Source organism: Anser brachyrhynchus (genome assembly GCF_964034855.1).
Source record: "Anser brachyrhynchus genome assembly, chromosome: 5".
Lineage (NCBI taxonomy): Eukaryota > Metazoa > Chordata > Aves > Anseriformes > Anatidae > Anser > Anser brachyrhynchus.
The window spans coordinates 10,663,505-10,680,915 of record NC_137699.1 but is presented as its reverse complement, the minus strand read 5'-3'; the positions used below and the strand labels follow the sequence as shown (position 1 = coordinate 10,680,915).

The following is a 17,411-nucleotide window of genomic DNA, read 5'->3' as shown; positions in this document are numbered from 1 at the left end:
CCGGGAAGGAGATACGATGCTTTACCTTTTCTTACTGTATCTGTTTCAAACTTGTGTTTTCTTACTCTATCTGTTTCAGACTTACGCTCGCAGTCTGACGTGAGAACTTACTAAAACTGAATATATACAAAACTTTTCTAAACAAAAGGAGTATGCACAATACACATTTTCCATGGCAGAAAGTTACTGCACCTTCTGAGACTGTGACAGAGATGTATATGTGCATATAGAATCCTGAAAGCACATGGCATCTTAACAGCTTATAGATCCCCAAGTGGTAAAAACAAACAAACAAACAAAACTCTCTATATTATATTCCTTCATGGTGGGTAAATAATAGTTTTGTTTTGTTTTGTTTTTTTTTTTTTTTTTTTTCAAAGCATTTAACTGCTATACACAAAAGCTTTATTTTTATCATGATTTAGGACCATATATTTCATCTATTTCTATTTAGGCCATATATTTCAAAGATGCTTGGGCGCCAAAAGATTTAGTCCTCTAACAGGACTTTCAAAAGCTAGGATCTCAGAATGAAAATTGTGCTTTTGAACAGGTTATGGGGTACTTATCTAAGACAATGATGGAAGCAGAGATATCTTTAAAATCTGGCCCTCCAGTCCTCCCAATTTTCTGCACTTAACTAAGTTTGAAAATAGGATGGCTCCTAAACCAGTTCCATGCTTTTGAAAAAGCCTTTATAAGGGCTAAGAATAAAAGAAGGGCTACAAATTATCTGCTCACCTTTAGTGCACACAGTTAAAAATTACATTTTGCTGCTGAGCATCCTAAGCATAATCACCGCTAGCAATTTCTGGAAATGCACATTAACTACACCTAAAGTCTTCTACTATTTTTATTTTTTGTTTTATATATACACAGTATTAGAAACAGTGTTTGAACCCCAGACCACCGAAAGCAGAAATACAATGGCATTCCTGGTTGTCTTGATATTTAAGGAATAAATTAGTTCTGCCACTGTGTGGTACCCCATTTCCATCTCTGTGTTAGCAGTACCTGTTGCTTGCAATGAGTCACAGAACTGAAAACCCGCAAAAAAAAAAAAAAAAAAAAAAAAAGTCAGCTTAGTAGGTTGACCTGACTCGCTGCCTTACGAACGTCAGTGAAAATGTAAGGTGAGAGTGAGAAAGGCCTGTGCTTTTTGTAGGAAGTTTGGTCCTAGATCACATTGGCATACTCTGAAGCCCCTGAGTAAGACAATGGCTGCTTAAACTCAGGATATCCAAGAAAGCTAAATGCTGGGTACTGCATATACCTCCTGTGTGCCTGCTACGGACACAAGGCCTTTTGTATCTCCTGGGGGAGCAGATTTCTGTCCTGTCTCTGACATAAGCCACTGTGTAATTTACACAAATTCAGTGCTTCAGGAAACCACGAACCTGACCAATTACAGAGATCTGCAAAATCATCTTTGGAGTACCTACATAGCTTTAGATATGGTCGGCTTCACTGCCACACATGCTGGGTGGAGCTGGGAAGAGAAAGCATGCAATTAGAAGGCAAAACCTAGCCATGGCCACAGAAATTCTTGCTGTTTCTGGCTCTTGTTAAATGGTGGAACTCTAATTGCATCTTCTACGGGCATAAAAGCATTTATCCTATATTTAAAGCTCTGATAAAATTAAGGGCCTAGAAAACACAGCTTTTAAATTGAACATTCTGACCTAGTGAATTGTATGCTGTTACAAGTTGTTTAAATGCTTCTCACTTAGCATGCCATTTCTGTAGGCTTTGCTCCCAGTACAGAGATTAAAAAACAAACTAAACATTTCAGACTTTGGAAAGAAACCAGATATGTTTTTAGGTCTCGCCCCTGACTAAAAATATACTTCTCAAAGCAGTAATGCCATACAGTAAAAATAAAGGCCTAATACCATACGTAGACTGGAGTGCAGGCCCAGCACCTTAACTGAGGGACTTGCTTGACTTGATTAACTTTAGGATTGAGAAATCTTCCATGAAACTGGTGTTGCATGCTAGTTGCTCAAGTAACAAAACCTTGTATGTTTGTTGCATACAATTGTTCTATTGTCAGTACACGCCAAATAAACAAAAAAGTTAATCGGTAAAAAGGCCTCAAGATCTGCCCTGAGGGAGTGCAAATGAATAAAAAATATGTGAAACCAGTGTATTGGACAAACAGCGCATCGGAAACTACCCCTAGCTACTGAAGGTATGAGAAGATGGGGCTGTTAGGGACATAAAGATGACAGCAGTTCCAGGGCAGCGCGCAGCAGCCGCCATCGGAGCCTTCTGTGGGGGTGTGGGGAGAGGCCTGGTTTGGAGCCCCTGAGGGAGGCCAAAGCAGGCTGGGCCAGACCGAGGGACCAGGGCCAAACTGGTGTTGCTTTTCTCTCTTGATCCAACACCCAGACGGAAAGACTTGAGTTTCATCTGCCACCTTTCCATGCCCTGTTTTCCCTTCCTCAGGGTTTGTTCTTATTTCTGTCTCTCTCACCTATGACTTCGAAGACCCAAGGACAGCTAGCCAAAACAACGCTTTTACTAGCACTGCTGTGAATCCACAGTCAGGACAGCCGACAGTGATACCTTTTAGTGCCTGATCCAGCAGAGGTGAGGAGCAGCGTGCTGTTCTGCCACCCCTGCGGCAGGACCAGGAGGGCCAGCTTTCCTCCCCAGCGAGAAAAAACGAGAACCCCCTGAAGTGAATGTTACTCTATCACACTTCCTTCAACTTCTCTCATAAAAGATACGTTATGATAAAAGACCCAGAAACAAAGACAGCCCCACTGCTGTATCTAAATCGACAAATGACCATTTGTCTTTCCAAATGTGCGGGGAAGGCGCAGGGCGGCCTTCGAGGGCCAAAGGCTGAGGTGGGGGTGATAGTATGTGGAGCGGCCGGGCCGCGTCCCCCTCCGCCCTGTCAGGGAGCCCCCGCCATGGAGCCCCGGCTTCCCCGGGCGGCGGCCGCCCCGCCCCGCGGGCAGTGCGCATGCATGGCCGCCCGCCCGCCCCCTGACTCACCCCGGTCTGCTCCCCACCGCACCGCACCGCACCGCTCCGCTCCGCTCCGGGAGGCGGCTAGCGCCCGGCGAGGGCGAGCAGGGGCCGGGAGGAGCGCGGGGAAGGCGAGCCGCCATGAACCGCCTGGGCAGGAAGGCGAGCGAGACCCTCATCGAGATGGCCCCGTCCGCCGACGGTAGGTGCCCGCGGGGCGGGAGCGGCCGCTCCGAGGCTCCGTGCCCGCCGGGCTGGGCAGGGCAGGGCCGGGCCGGGCGGGATGCAGCCGCCTGCCCCGTTCCGCTGCCGGGGCCTGGCGCTGAGGGGCCGGGCCCTGCCGGGGCTCCCCGGCTGGGGCTGGGAGCGGGCGGGAGGCGAGAGCCGGGGCTCGGCCGGGCAGCGCCCGCCGCACCTGGCCGGCAGCTGGCGGGGCCCTGCGAGCCCGGCGCCGGGCTGCGAGTGCCGAGCGGGTGGGCAGCGCCGAGCCGGAGCTGGCGGTGCGGTAATGCAGCAACATCCTGAAAACTCGCACGCCCCAAATAAACCCCACGACCCTTTGGCCTAGAAAAAGTTGGTGGGAGCCATGCTTTGGCAGCAGCCGCAAAGGTGCAGCCCCCGCAGGAGGGAAGCACCACCTTTGGATCCGTGCCGGGCTTGGCAGCTGTCTCTTCTCCTTCGTGAGCTTGATGACAGCGTTTGTTTTAGGAAAAAATAAAACGTAATACCATTTTAAACAGCTTAAGCAACAGCGTACACTCGCAGGTTTCAAAATACTTGACTGATTTGTTTCAGAGAGCTGGCAGCAAATGATGAGTGCAAAACTTGCCCAGAAGCAGCCAGTTGCGGTGACAGCGGCGGTGATGTCCCAGCTGTGCCAGCCCAGCCCAGCCTTGGCCTTCCTTGAGGAAGGCCCCCGAGCTGGCAGTCTGGCTGCGGGGTCGGAGCAGGCGGGGTATGGCAGCCTCCCAGCCTGCCAGCTGTTATCCCAGCCCTGCATGGAGGCCGGAGTCACGGCCCAGAAGTGCTCGACCTGGGCTGCGGCGCTGACCGGGGGCTGCTCGGCTGGCGGAGCCTGGGACGGAAAAATAGTTACAGAACGTGTGGTAACTGTGTAGGGAGTGATGTTGGAAGTCTGGTATGTAAACTGAATCCTGTAGCTCTCATTTTTCCCATGAGCATCTTGTGGGGCGTTTTTGGTTTCTTTTTAGTCATAAACACTGAATGTAAGGGGTTTCAGTGAACAAGGATGACTTATTAGCTTATACTGTACAGTAGCACATAACCGTGCATCCAAAATCATGTACCAGTTCAATTCACTTTTTAATCAAATACTTTCCTAAAACGGAAAAATAATTTCATATGGGCTGAGTAGACTTTTACAAGTTTGTTAATTGGTTGTCCCAATAAAAGTCTTTGGTTTAAAATAAATGAGGTCTTCCTTCAGTTATGGCCTACAAAAGCTATCAATATGTATATATTACCACTGGGACATCTCAAAGATCTAAACATATGCTTAGTGCTCTGAAGGAGAAGGTGGCCTTACACAGGCTTCAAGCCATAGCTGCCTGATGTCTGCTCACACAGTAGGGTCTGTGTGAGTAAATAGGAACAAGGCAGAAGAATAAATAAGTGCTGCGTCTTTTCCTTAAAGACACATTAATATCTGGGGAGCACACGTGCACTTCGTTCTAGTTTACTACAGCCTTTCATTAAACTTGAATGCTGAAGAACAAGTCAGGGGAATGAAAAGCAACTTACCAGCAGCAGCAGCTAGTTGAGTGTGTAGTCTGTCTGGAGTTCACATGCCAAATCTTCTACCTTGAAGGAAGTTTTCTGGCTTCCTGTTGAATTACACCAGTATGAGGTAATAACTTCCACTTTCAAGTGTGTGATTTTGCTTTTTGTTGAAGCTGTGTGGCATCCACCTAAATATAAAAAAAAAAAAAAAGTAAAAAAAAAAATAAGGGAAGTGAACTTGGAACAATCAAATATAAGTATCAAAAGAAGAACACCATAGTTTGTTGTTAGGAATATTTCTTTGTCTATGCTGTTGTTCAGCATTATTTTTCCTGCATGAGATGCTCACGCTACAGTATCTCTGTTGGGGAATACACCCCAAGACCGCAGATGTTCGGGAAGCTCGCAATTGGCTCAGTGCCGTGTTTTGAGCTGTGCTGCCTTCATATGTGTGGTTCTACAAGAACATGGAACCTGTGTGGGGAGGCCAAACCAGGCTTTTCCTCTGCAAGGCAGAAAGATTATTCATGTTCCCCTTCAGTAGCAGGGGAGTGGACCAAAGCCATGGCTCATCTTTCTAAGATTTACCTGACTGTTTTAAATTGTAATGCTCACCGAGGTGGTTGGTCATCTTGCCTGTGGTCCCTCCGAGAAAGGTACCGAAATACCAGGAGAAGCTGATGGTGTGACTTCCAAAAAGTGCTTGTGACAGTGTTGACTTCTGGTAATGCATCGCTATTTGGGACCAAATGTTACTAGTGTTTAAGAGCATGTTGTTTATTTAATTGAATTTATGATTTATATTAGCAATTTAAAATCAAAACGTAGGCCTATGTTCAAAACTACATCTGTCTTTAATTACTGAAGATATGTATGTAATAATTTCCAGTCAATTTGTAGAAACAAAGATGGGTTATCATGCTCCCACTGGACTAAAGTGGAAGATGTATTAATACAAAAACTGTTTGAAAATGTATTCGCAGGTAATGAAATAAAAGCTCCAAGAAATTTGGGCATAGTTGAGAATATAAAAGGCAGGTGAGGCGATACTCCATTAGCCCTGCCAACCAATGTGTAGAATTTCTTGTGGAATTTCTTTACTGCCTGAGCTGTGTCCCTGCAGGGGCACAGTTTAAATATGTGTTGGGTATCCAAAAGGTAAACCTCGTTTTAAAAGAAAATTACAGTTTGTGGTAGGCAAGTTTGCTTTTTGGAACAGATCCCCATAGCTTGCACAATATTGCCTTGTATCTTAGTGCACGCAAAAAGCTATTTTGCTGTAGTGCTTTTAATTAAAAACTGCAAACTTTAACCACTGTAGTGGAGTGGGGTTAAATAGGAATTTCACCCAGTGATTGTCAACTTGAAAAAAAAGAAAAAAAAGTTACAAGGATTTGCCCTTGGACTGGTGAATGAGACCTAACACTTTTCTTTTAGTTCATGACCCTGCGTGTGAGAGTAAAGTCACTTTTGTCAACTTTTTATGACTGGCAAAGTGGAGCAGCTCCAAAGGGAGCATTAAGTGCTCTCGCCTGCCTTCTTAACCCACTGGCAATTATGTGGGATGTTCAGGCCACTTTTCTGAGAGCTGGGGAATACAGCTGAACTCTGTCAGCTGGAAGAGAGAACTGAACTGGTTCTGCCATCTCAGGCCAATGCTGTTTAGCCTTTATATAAAACAGGGTCACTGCTTCACCTTTACGGGACTCATTGAAAGGCAGGTTTCCAATGCATAGGATTTTGCTTTGTGTCTTTCTTTTTTTAATAAGAAATAGGCTTTAGATCTGACTAAAATTCAAAATTATGAAAGTACGTCTACAGTTGGAGGCTTGCCAGTATCTGTTGCTGGTCCATGAAATTTTATGACCCAAGTCTGATATTGTACACCGGAAAGTTTTTATAGGTAATTCTCAAGTTACTAAACAAAATTCAAAGTTAGTTTGCTTTTCCAACTTTTATTGTACAGATAAATGCAATCTGCCTGGCATTAGTCAGCACCTGTACGAACAGAGAGCTTAGTTGAAATGCAGGGTTTTGTTGTTTGAGAGAAGTCTGTACTCCACAGAAATGAGATAACTATCCTAAATTGGAAGAGCACCTCAACAGCTATGTACAAGTCATTAATAATTACTGAGACTCAAGGAAAAAACTCAGATAAGATGTAAGGGTTCTGCTGAAAATGGAAATTTAAAATTAGGCTCAGAAAACTGTTGGCAGATATTTCATCAAAAGAAATTGTTCGTGCTTACTGTCTGTATACTAATTTGTGTGTTGTGCATGTATGCACATGGAGGAGACGTACAGGTCACCTAATACAAACATATTCCAAAAGTATTGGAAACATGATCTGGCACACAACACCACTTGGCACCTTTTCACATTATGTGGCAAGGTAGTAATGCAGTGAACTTTTCTGTGTTGTTTTATTGTTATCTGGGGGTGGAACTGAAGAGCAATACGATTGCAGAGGTTGTGCTTTGCTATCTAGCAGTACCTCTGTACTACTAGTAGTTATGGTTGGGGGTAGTTTTTCCACAAGTGCATGTGTATAAATGTACCACGGGGATGAATTTTATTTGTGTCGTATTGCTAGGGATGCTTCTTGCAATTACAGTTCTGTAAAGGGTTTTGAGGTGTTAGCAATCTGCAGAAAGCTGAATAATATGTCAGGAGTTGTTTTTGAGGACTAATAATTCTTGGAGGGGTGGGGTTGACTCCAGATTGGGACTTGGCTACTTGGATTATACAGTAGACACAGACATTTTTCCGTGATGAACCTCCTGCGTGGACCTATGACTGTTAACACGTGCTCCTTGCTTTAGCTGGATGCATGCCAAGAAGAGGTATGCTAGCAGACAAGTTGCTGCTGTGGGCCTAGAATAAGGCAGGCATTTGGAATCAGTGCTGAGAACTGAGTGCTCTGAGGAGCATGGTAATCAGTAATTACCTTTGGTAACGTAACCTAATACCATTCTGAATTCACCAATCTGGGCAGGGCGAGGGATGCAACATAAATATCTGCTTAAGAGTATTTCTCTAGAACGGCTGAGAAAATAGCTTAATTCCCTACCTAAGTTAATTCAGTATTGTGGTAATCCAGTAAAGGGTTCAGAATCTATTTATATGTAGTTCGAATACATCCGAGGGTGTGCTGGGATTACTCTTTTCACACTGCATCAGGAAGGGACTGAGGAGGACGGTTCTGACTGTATCAGGAGATCCAAGCAAAACAAACAGGATGATGACCAAGAGAGCTAATGAAGTTCCAAATGCATTTTTTGGGGAAGTGAGAGTATCTTAAGGTGAAATGCAGTTTTCTAACTGGAAATCCCACGTGACCTTACTTAGCTGGCTCCCAAGGGTAAACGTGAAATCTGAGGCCTTTGGCAAGGCAGCAGAATGCCAGCAAGCCATGTGGGTAGGGCTCACGATGCAGACCTTTAATTTTCCGCGCTAACCCTATATTAGAAAAGGCCCTGGGGTTTGTTATTCCAAAGGCTTTTCTTAATTATCTGGTAGGAAATCAGAGAGCCTATATTTGCCCAATTTACAGTGTGCTAGAAATATACCATGTGGACAAGTAATGTCAAACAGATGTGTTTTTGAGGCCACTGGCTAGTAGGTTGTCTTGGCTTACTTGGGTCCTGTTCATTAGCTGGTGATTACATCAGAAACCCTAAGTGCCAGCAGCCCTGGTCTGTTGCCCTGCTCGTTTTGTTGGTTGGTGGGAAATGGGGTGGGGAAGCTGCCCAGTGTCTGAAATGAAGTGTCCAGGTCACAAGCAGCTGAGGAATCCTGCCAGCGGACAGCAAGGCCTGTTTTTTTGTGGTGTGCTTTTTACTTGCTTAGTAAATACTCACTGAGTAAATACAAGTCATATATGTTCCTCACTTTTGCGAATCCAGTCCCCACTCTGTTTTCCCACTATTGCCCCATTTTGAGCTCCCTGTTGACATGTTGCTTTTCTCTTGCAGTCTCTACAGAAGATTTCTTGTGCAAGGGTGGGAACGTAATGCCCGTCAATAGAGCAAGCAGTGTGTTGGGCCCCCTGCTGCTTCTAGTGCATGGCGAATGCTGAAAGAAATGAGAGATTGCGTTGCTTCACTATTAAATCAATGATTTCAGTGAAAGTCAGAGCAGTGTATTAATGAATAATGCTGTGAGATTTTAAAGGGGCCTCTGGGAACACTAGGAAAGCAAGTCTGTACGTAGCACCTTTTGAAGTGCTTGCCGCTCTTGGGCTGTGACAGAAAGCAATAGGGCAGTTGCCTTCTCTTCCTCTTTTCTGGAGTGAGAGGGGCACGCACCTGCCATTTCCATGTATGCGCACAGCAGTTGCTCGAGCTGTTTGTCCGCTTCTGCAGTCAGTGCTGATGAAAAATGGCCCTTGACATATAAATAGTCCAAGTGCAAACAGGCACGGCCGTAGTCCTTCACGAGTTGCCAGGAATTCTGCTGGCTGGTATTTTACTAACCCTGCTTTTCTAAGGTTTATTTGCCATCCTATTCCCCATCACTTATATGCACCTAAATGCAACCCAATGTAAAAATACCTGACTTTATCCAACTATCGCTCGTCTGGGTTTTCTCTTTCAATTGCATTTGAACCCATTAATCACTTGGCATGTACCGTTCTGCAAAATGATAGGTCCCAAAAGGTATAAATGCTACCTTGGGTGCTCACAGCACATTTGATGAACTCGCACAGACAGGACTTACAATACAGTAGTGGTTATTGCCCTAACCACATGAAAGGGTCATTCAAGTTCTGTTACAACACTATGCTTGTGGTTTTTTGCTAAAACAGATTTACACAACTTTTATTTTTTTAACCCAGTCCCTTCTAATCAAAAGGGGAGGTTTTATAGTCTTTATAAAAGGAAGGCAGCTAGGAGTAAACCTGATGTTCTGATTTAAAATACACATTTACTATACTAGAGATTCACAGAATCACAGAACTGTAGGGGTTGGAAGGAACCTCGAGAGATCATCGGGTCCAGCCCCCCTGCCAAAGCAGGTTCCTTAGAGCAGGCTGCCCAGGTAGGCGTCCAGACGGGCCTTGAATATCTCCGGAGAAGGAGACTCCACAGCCTCCCTGGGCAGCCTGTTCCAGTGCTCCGTCACCCTCACCGTGAAGAAGTTCTTTCGCATGTTGGTGCGGAACTTCCTGTGCTCCATTTTGTGACTATTGCCCTTTGTCCTGTCCCCACAAACCACAGAAAAGAGGTTGGACAAATCCCTCTGTTTGCCACACTTCAGGTGTTTATAAACATTGATGAGATCCCCTCTCAGTCTTCTTTTCTCCAGGCTGAACAGACCCAGGTCTCTCAGCCTTTCCTCATAGGGAAGATGCTCCAGGCCCCGTATCATCTTTGTGGCCCTCCGCTGGACTCTTTGCAGGAGTTCCCTGTCTTTTTTGTACCGGGGAGCCCAGAACTGGACACAGTGCTCCAGGTGAGGCCTGACCAGGGCAGAGTAGAGGGGGAGGATCACCTCCCTTGACCTGCTGGCCACACTCCTTTTAATGCATGCCAGGATCCCATTGGCGCTCTTGGCCACCAGGGCACACAGCTGGCTCACGGTCAAAATTAGAGTAGAAGTAAGGACTGTATCTTTTCCAAATTGTTATTGTTAGCATTGATTTTTTTCCTATATATTCATCTGTTTAAAATGCTGCTGTTTTTTATTTTACTACCTATGTGTGGATAAATTCCCGTTCTGTGCAATCACTCATTAATAATAAAACAAACGTTGTAAATTAATATGACCATGAAGCAGGTAATAATTGAACGCATTTTTTTCTTCCATGGGGATCATGAAGTTCTTTTAATATGTTCCTAGTAAATTATCTTGGGTTTATGGAAAATCGAATGTTTTCATTGTTAAGGAATAGTTTTAAATTTTAAGGAGCAGCCCTGAGTGGGTATAAAGTACTTGAAGCGTAACCATGAGATTGAATCTTTGGCTCAGGAGTGCAGTTGTTAATCTTCGGATGATGCCAGGTGAAGTAACAGTGTTTATTTAACTTGCTCAGGAGCCAGCAGACTAGGTGGGACCTCAGTTCCCCCAGGCAATGCAGTCATCGAGCTGGGGAGTCTAGTTGGGTCGTGCCGTGATTCCCCTACAGCGCGTGATCCCAGGCAAGCAGGGCGCAGCGAGTCAGGCTTCACTGCACAGCTGGGTTGTGTCCTGTCAACAGGGTGGATTTGGTCAATATACGCATAAATTTAGTTAATAAGTTATTTTAAAGCCATGCTTTTCTGAGATATGGAGGCACTTAGAATAATCATTATAAAGCTTATGTGGAATGAATGATGTTATTTCGGAGCAGTAATCTTCAGTATGCATTTTTGTTAGTGATTCATTGCTGAATCAGACTCCTTGAGAGCAGGAATCAGTCAGAGTAGGTCCTAGTTGACAATTACAGCACTAATCCCACGGCGATCTTGTGGGAGCACAGGACACGGTGCCATAAATACGATATTGATTTAGCAATATGTAACCATGTTTTTAAATTGATTCCTATTGTCCCATCAGACAGGCAAGCATATTGAATAATGGCAGGGCTTTATTAAGACGGTATCTTCAGGATATCCAGAAATAAAATTTTCTTTCGCTATTTGGTAAAGGTGAATAACTGTTTATTTTCCCTTGGGTCACTTTAAATTTTAGTTTTATAAAATCCGTATTAGCGGTATAATCAAAGAGAATTTCCCACTTCCTATCATACTGTCTCAGAACAGTCAGGTCAGTCAAGCAGGCGGTCTTCATCCATTCGTCTGATCTTAGACTTGCAGTCATACTCAAATAGATTGCTTGCTTCCCTAAATTGTGGCTACAGTGGTGCCTTTGAAAAACTGTAAGCATGTCAGCGTCCAGACCGTTCAGGGATTTTTGTCCTTCATCAGGGAATGAACAGACAAGTTTTGAAGGACAGCTTTTTGATTCCTAAGTACTAATCATAGTAAACTACTTCATTTAACCAATAGGTTCAAACGTGGAATGAAATTGCTTCAATTATTTTTCCTAAAGTGCTGGGTTTGCCATGTAGAAAAAAGGAAGTGATTCAGGCACTGTGAACAAACTTGGACTATTCCAGAATGACTCACCAGTTCATTACACCCCAAGCCATTTTTCATGCTGGTTATGGAAATAGTAAGATTGCATTAGTAAAAGTACTTTTCTGTGTGTGTGTGTGGAGCAGACTACAGTTATCCTAACAGGCCAAATCAGTCATGGTTGGATTCTCCAGTCTATTCTCCAGTCTCCAGTTCTGAATGTTGATTTCTGTGAACTGTTTTGGGTTACTGTTGATCATCCAGATCTGTAATTGACATAGACGTGGTCTGTAATTGTTCAGGGTGGCATACTGCAAGTTTATAAGTAGATTCCCTTGTGGTCGGGTATAGTTTAGGATAGCGTATGTTAATAATACTGCGAAATTACAGGCATAGGAAGCTTACTCATTTCCAGCCATGTCCAACTCCCAGGATGCATATGTTTAAGGAATTAGAAATAGCTGTGCACAGAATTGTAGGGCTGTGGGAGACCAAAAATAACATAGGGAAAGCAGCATTTCCTTCAGATATGACATGCATGCCTCTGAAAGACCAGTAATATGAATGAACATTGAAACTATTTTAATAGATCTTGATAATCATAGCGTGGTTCTCTGGTTAATTTTGAACAAAAAGACAAAATCGCGACGCCTGACCACAATTCGTACGAGTGAATTTTGAAGGGCTGTGTATGTTTAGCAGATGTTGTCATTCCTTTTGGTGTGCTGATGGTTTTAGATCTTTTTACATAAAGTAGAGCATGGAGTGTTGAAGAACGAGGCAGTTCCCTTAAAAATGCTGGTTTTATCGGGGTTTTATCAGTATGTATCATTGTACTCCACCTTTAGATAGGAGGATGCAATTTCTTGAATGTGTTTTAAAGGCATTTTCTTGGCTAGGGGAAACTATTAATGTCCACCCTGCTGCCGATATGGGGAAGTGACATCCTTGCTTCTGTTGCCCAATGAAGTGCCTGGACAAAAGGGCAAATGCAGAGGTTTCAAGAGAAGCCTGCTGTGTGCTTTCTGCCTAGGTCACGGGCCTTTGTCACTGCTTGTTCATTCGTTTGGTTATTGGGCCCTTACTGTAAAGGGTGGAGGAGACATATTAAATGGATTCATGTTAGAAATGGATTGTCCTTAAAAAGGCTTTTGGTTCTTACTGAAGTGTTTTTTCCTTTTAAAGATGACATTGCGGTTCTCACCAAGTTCAAGCTGTTGCAGTCAGAAGGTATTGTACTAGCCAGCGTCCCACCTTCCTTCCTTTTGTCTGTGCCCTCTGTTGCTTTTTTTTGTTTTTAAAATTCCAAGAGCCTCTTGGAAATCAGACTTCAGTTTATTTGAATCGCTGATGTCACACACAGGCCATTTTTTTTGCAGTGGGATTTACAAGTCGGTTTTTACTTATCCTCTTGGCTACGCGCTAGCCTGGCATCTGCATTCATAGTGCTTGTTGCAGTTCTGGGTTGTGGCTCCCTTACACCTTCATACATGACATGGACATGCATTTTCTTGTACTGCTGTCTAGGAACCTGCTTATATGTTGTTCAAGGAGCAAACATTTAAGTATGTTGTATTTCTCGGCTTATGTTTTGCATCCTCTTTCTTCCTTTTTGTGTGCTGCACCTGCATTAATTCAGTTTTATTCCCCTGGATTAGAGCTACCGAGAGGATTTCTTTTCACAAGTTTATTAGCTATGCTACTAGAAGAGCATTTCCCAAGAAAGTTCATAATCATGCTTGTTCCCATGGTTCAATTTTCACAGCTACAGAAATTATAATCCAGAAAATACAACCGCCAAAGCTGTTGTAGGCTGCGGAGTCGGTTCAAGTCCTCTCAGCATCACCGGCAAATAGAATGCCACTGCTCGGGGGATGAGGTGCCAGGCTGCTGCTGCCATGGAAAGTTGGGTGCTGAAACCCTTGGGCCGTCTGCCTCTGGGCCCTGGGTTTGCTACCTTAAGCCAAAGCTGCAGCAGCCAACCTGCTTTCCTGCCTGATGGGCAAAGCAGCCACCAGAGTGCCGTGGTGGTGCTGCCTTTCTTTTGTTTCAGCTGTTCTAGGCAGCTGCCAAGTTTACGTATGCTTACAGACAGCCCTGTATCAAGGTAGAGCCTCTCTCCAGGAATATCCTTGCAGAAACAGTTTCTCAAGCAATTTGTTCTGGATATTTTGATAGTGGCTGTCTTTTGAGTAAAGACTGCGGTATTCTTATGATATTCTCCTGTTTTGTGCCTTGTGGTTCTCTTGTGTTGAACGTTTGTGCTGTTTGGGAAGTAACCTGAGTTCACTTCTGTGCTGAAGCTGTTTCTTAATGCCTTTTCTGCGTTTGATGTTGTCTTGGAGCATAGTCCCTTTAGCATTTATGATAAATTTGGGTAGGAAAAATGAGCCTAAATTAGTTACTTCCACATGATTTAATGTTGGTCTCCATGCTTCTGTCAGCATATACAAACAGGTGTGTAAGCATATACAAACAGTGTGCAGGTGTTTCTCTAGGTGTGTAAACCTTTTCAAACTACAAGATACCTACAAATACAGATTGTGCAGGCGTGTTTTCCATAATGAAATAGCATGCAACAACTGTAGGTTTAGTATAACGAAGATGTTTCTGCTGTTATGTATCATTATATACCATTGCCCAGTTTCTCATCACATCAGATGTAAGATTAAAAGTCATAAAGACCATTATTTCTAAGCAAGCTTAGATACAGCTTGAGAGCATTTTTTTCTCTTTGTCTCTGTAGTTTATTAAAAACTTTTGAAGAATGTTTTTTGTTCTGCACAGATGTGATTTTTGACAGGAAGTATTTGCAGCCTCTTTGTTGTTGTTTTTAAACAAATAAAAAACATAGGCTCCTGTTATTTGTAGGAATAAAGTAACTGTAGTTGTCTGAAAGTGCTCTGGTCTAAGCTGTGATACTCTGTCCGGTCTGAGCTATACCCATTGATGCTTCCTTGCTGTTTGACGGAGAGAGGAGCATGATAAATCCTCTTCTGGAAGAAAGAGGCACCTTTATTAGATTCCTGCTGTAGGCTGTGATGAGCTGTTTACAAAACCGCTTATCCTTTTCCATTGGCGGGAGAGTTATTTAAATGACTGCCCTGTCTGATCAGCAAGGAGATGGCTGTGTACAGAGTCTGCTTAGAGCAGGAGCTGAGCTTATGGGCTCGGAATTGATCTCCAGAGGAAACTGTTGACAGAGGAGGTTCAGAGCCACAAACCCAGCCAACCTCTCAATATGATTTAGGTATTTAAAGATGCTCAGCGTAATTTCCCCTATCGTGTTACCATTAAGTAGTAGTCTCCTTGGCAGACTGACTTTTCTGTGGGAAAGGCAGAGCTCAATGCTGCTGTTAAAATTAAGGAACTTTTTAAACGAGCTTTGGTAACTTAAGTTGATGTTCTTGATTCTATCATCATATCTCCTTTATGTGTCTTTAATCATGAGCTTTACCATCGTACCGTTAATCCCTTAGAAGCAGAAAACAATTTCTAGCAAACAACCCCAGAGATAACAGAACTTTGAGAAACAAGGCAGCAAAGCTCCAGGTGTTGGACCCTTATTAGACAGTAACTCATAGGACATTTGAGGCAAGAAAGAATTTTATCCTCTCAAATACGTGATTCATCTGGATTTTGCTTGTCACAGTTAGAACTGTGTGACTGTGAGGTTACAGCCAGTTGGTACAGGCTGAGTGTCTTGTGTCTCAGGGCGTTCTTTATCCCTTCAAAAAATCATTTGTGAAGGTCTTATATAGCTGAATATCACTTTCCAGCTATTGCTTTTGCTTGTTCATAGCTCTGTGCCTTCAAGTTTCTCTTCACTTTCAAATACAAGGGTATTTTAAAAGGCATGTACTTATATGAATGTTTCTTTGAATATTTTTAGGGGAAGAAAGCAATGGACCTTTATGTGAAACGCTTTCAACTGCAGGATCAGAGGTCCCAAGCAGCTCAGAGGTAAGGTACAGTACAGGTAGCATTAACACTCTGTTGGTAAAAAGAGAGGGGAACAGTACTGTGAAAGATGAAATTAGTTTTGGAAAATAATACTGCTGTTAGATTCTCTCATATGTACATTTTTATCCATGCACATTTTTTTTTTTTCTCCAGTGTTTTGAAGGAGCAAAAGCAAACAAGTAATGCTGCTATTCACTGAGTCTTGTAAGAGACTGCAACACAATACAGCTAGCAGTAGTGGAACAGTATGGGGCTTAACAGCGCTCCCAGTGTCAGTCTTGAAAGAAGAATCACATATCGCAGTGTTTTGGTAATCGGAAAAGCATAATACTCTTCCACAACCCCAACACTTGGTTTTATACTACGTGCTATGCTACTAGGAAATCAAGGCACTCTTACACTCCTGTGCTCTAGGTACTTTTTTAATAATTCAGCTGTTTATGAGAAAGCCAATTAGAAGAGTTATAAGAATACCTCTTTCTTGCAAGAAATGCAACCCAAAAGTTGGGCAATCCAAAAAGCATCAGTTACTTGTTTTTCACAGTACCTCATTGCTTAATACATAAAGTATGCAGTATCTTACATACAGGTGTACGGATACTCTTCAGTTAAGAAATGGATCTAAAAAGAATATTGAAATTACATGATCTTGAAATTAGTGTTTTAATTTCTGTTGTCTGATTTCTTCTTTGTTATTGTATGTTTAAGGAACATAGGAAGACTTTTAGGTAAGAATAGAAATAGCTGCTCTGTTGAAATATGGTGTCTTATGTTGGCTGAAAGCATTCCCCAGAAATGATACTGTTGAATTGAACGTTTACAAAATGTAGTTCTGTTGAACTTCGAAAGCATAAAACATTTCCTCATCTACTTTTAAGAGGCAAATTTAGAGACGATCCTGTCAAGACTAAACTCCAAGTTCTTACATTACACAGATGTTTGTCTTGCTAGCACATGCAGCCCGATCATCCAAATGCTTTTATAAATCTACCAAGTTCCACCTTAAAGGACTGTTAGTGTGTTAGTACTGTTAGTAGTTTAGTGTTAGACTGTTAGTAGTCTGGTACCTCTCCATCTATTGTGTGATGGACATCTTTTTCTCCCGGAAAAGTTTTGAGCAGACAATATCAATCACTTTACTGAACCCAGGCTGACGCTATCTCAGGTTACAGCGTATGAATCATCATACTATGATAGGCAGCAGTTTGGAGCTGATTCTGGGTTCGTGTTGAGTGTCACTGTTTAGATGAAGATGACCTATTTCACCAGGGCCTGAAAGAATTCACTTCATGACTTCGGCTGTGGGAAAAGACAAGAAACATGGGAGGAAGGGTGTGAGAAGCATTATGTGTAGGGGCATGGGATTTGAACCTTTTTGAAAGGTGGAACATTTATGATTCATAGGAAAGGAGGCTTTGGTCTTCAGGGTTTTCTTGTCCAGGGGGTAGTCTCCTTATGAAAAATAGGTCTGGTTATTCTCTCAGAATCTCCTGTTGGTAAAATCATGCTGCATTTTTCTCTTTTTTACTTCCTTACACAATTATTTTTTCTTAATTTGTTCTTAAGTATCACAAACAAATGTCCTAGCATCTCAGTAGTTGACTTTAATTTTCTTCCACTCTCTCCTTCTAAGAGGAGACAGCATACTTGGCTTTAGATAGTTTGTTTCTT

At 43.0% G+C, this 17,411-nt stretch overlaps 2 protein-coding genes across 12 annotated transcripts in view; one reads left to right on the top strand and one right to left on the bottom strand.

Annotated features, from left to right (window-relative positions):
• LOC308195541 (uncharacterized protein) overlaps positions 1-12,956 on the bottom strand; it is a 176,412-nt gene extending 163,456 nt beyond the window's left edge. Inside the window, exon 1 of the transcript XR_013951598.1 lies at positions 4,741-12,956. The gene's annotated coding sequence lies outside the window, so the exon portion shown is untranslated. The remainder of the gene's footprint in view (positions 1-4,740) is intronic.
• ANO5 (anoctamin 5) overlaps positions 2,869-17,411 on the top strand; it is a 55,274-nt gene continuing 40,731 nt past the window's right edge. For 5 of the 11 annotated variants that reach the window (XM_080593145.1, XM_080593141.1, XM_080593142.1 and 2 more), the window contains exons 1-3: positions 2,966-3,181; positions 12,963-13,007; positions 15,670-15,740. In XM_080593145.1, coding sequence (XP_080449271.1) covers positions 3,121-3,181; positions 12,963-13,007; positions 15,670-15,740 — 177 coding nt within the window. In that variant the 5' untranslated portion in view covers positions 2,966-3,120. Of the gene's footprint in view, positions 3,182-12,962; positions 13,008-15,669; positions 15,741-17,411 lie in introns of all 11 variants that reach the window. The other 6 variants (XM_080593143.1, XM_080593144.1, XM_080593139.1 and 3 more) reach the window with 3 other exon arrangements.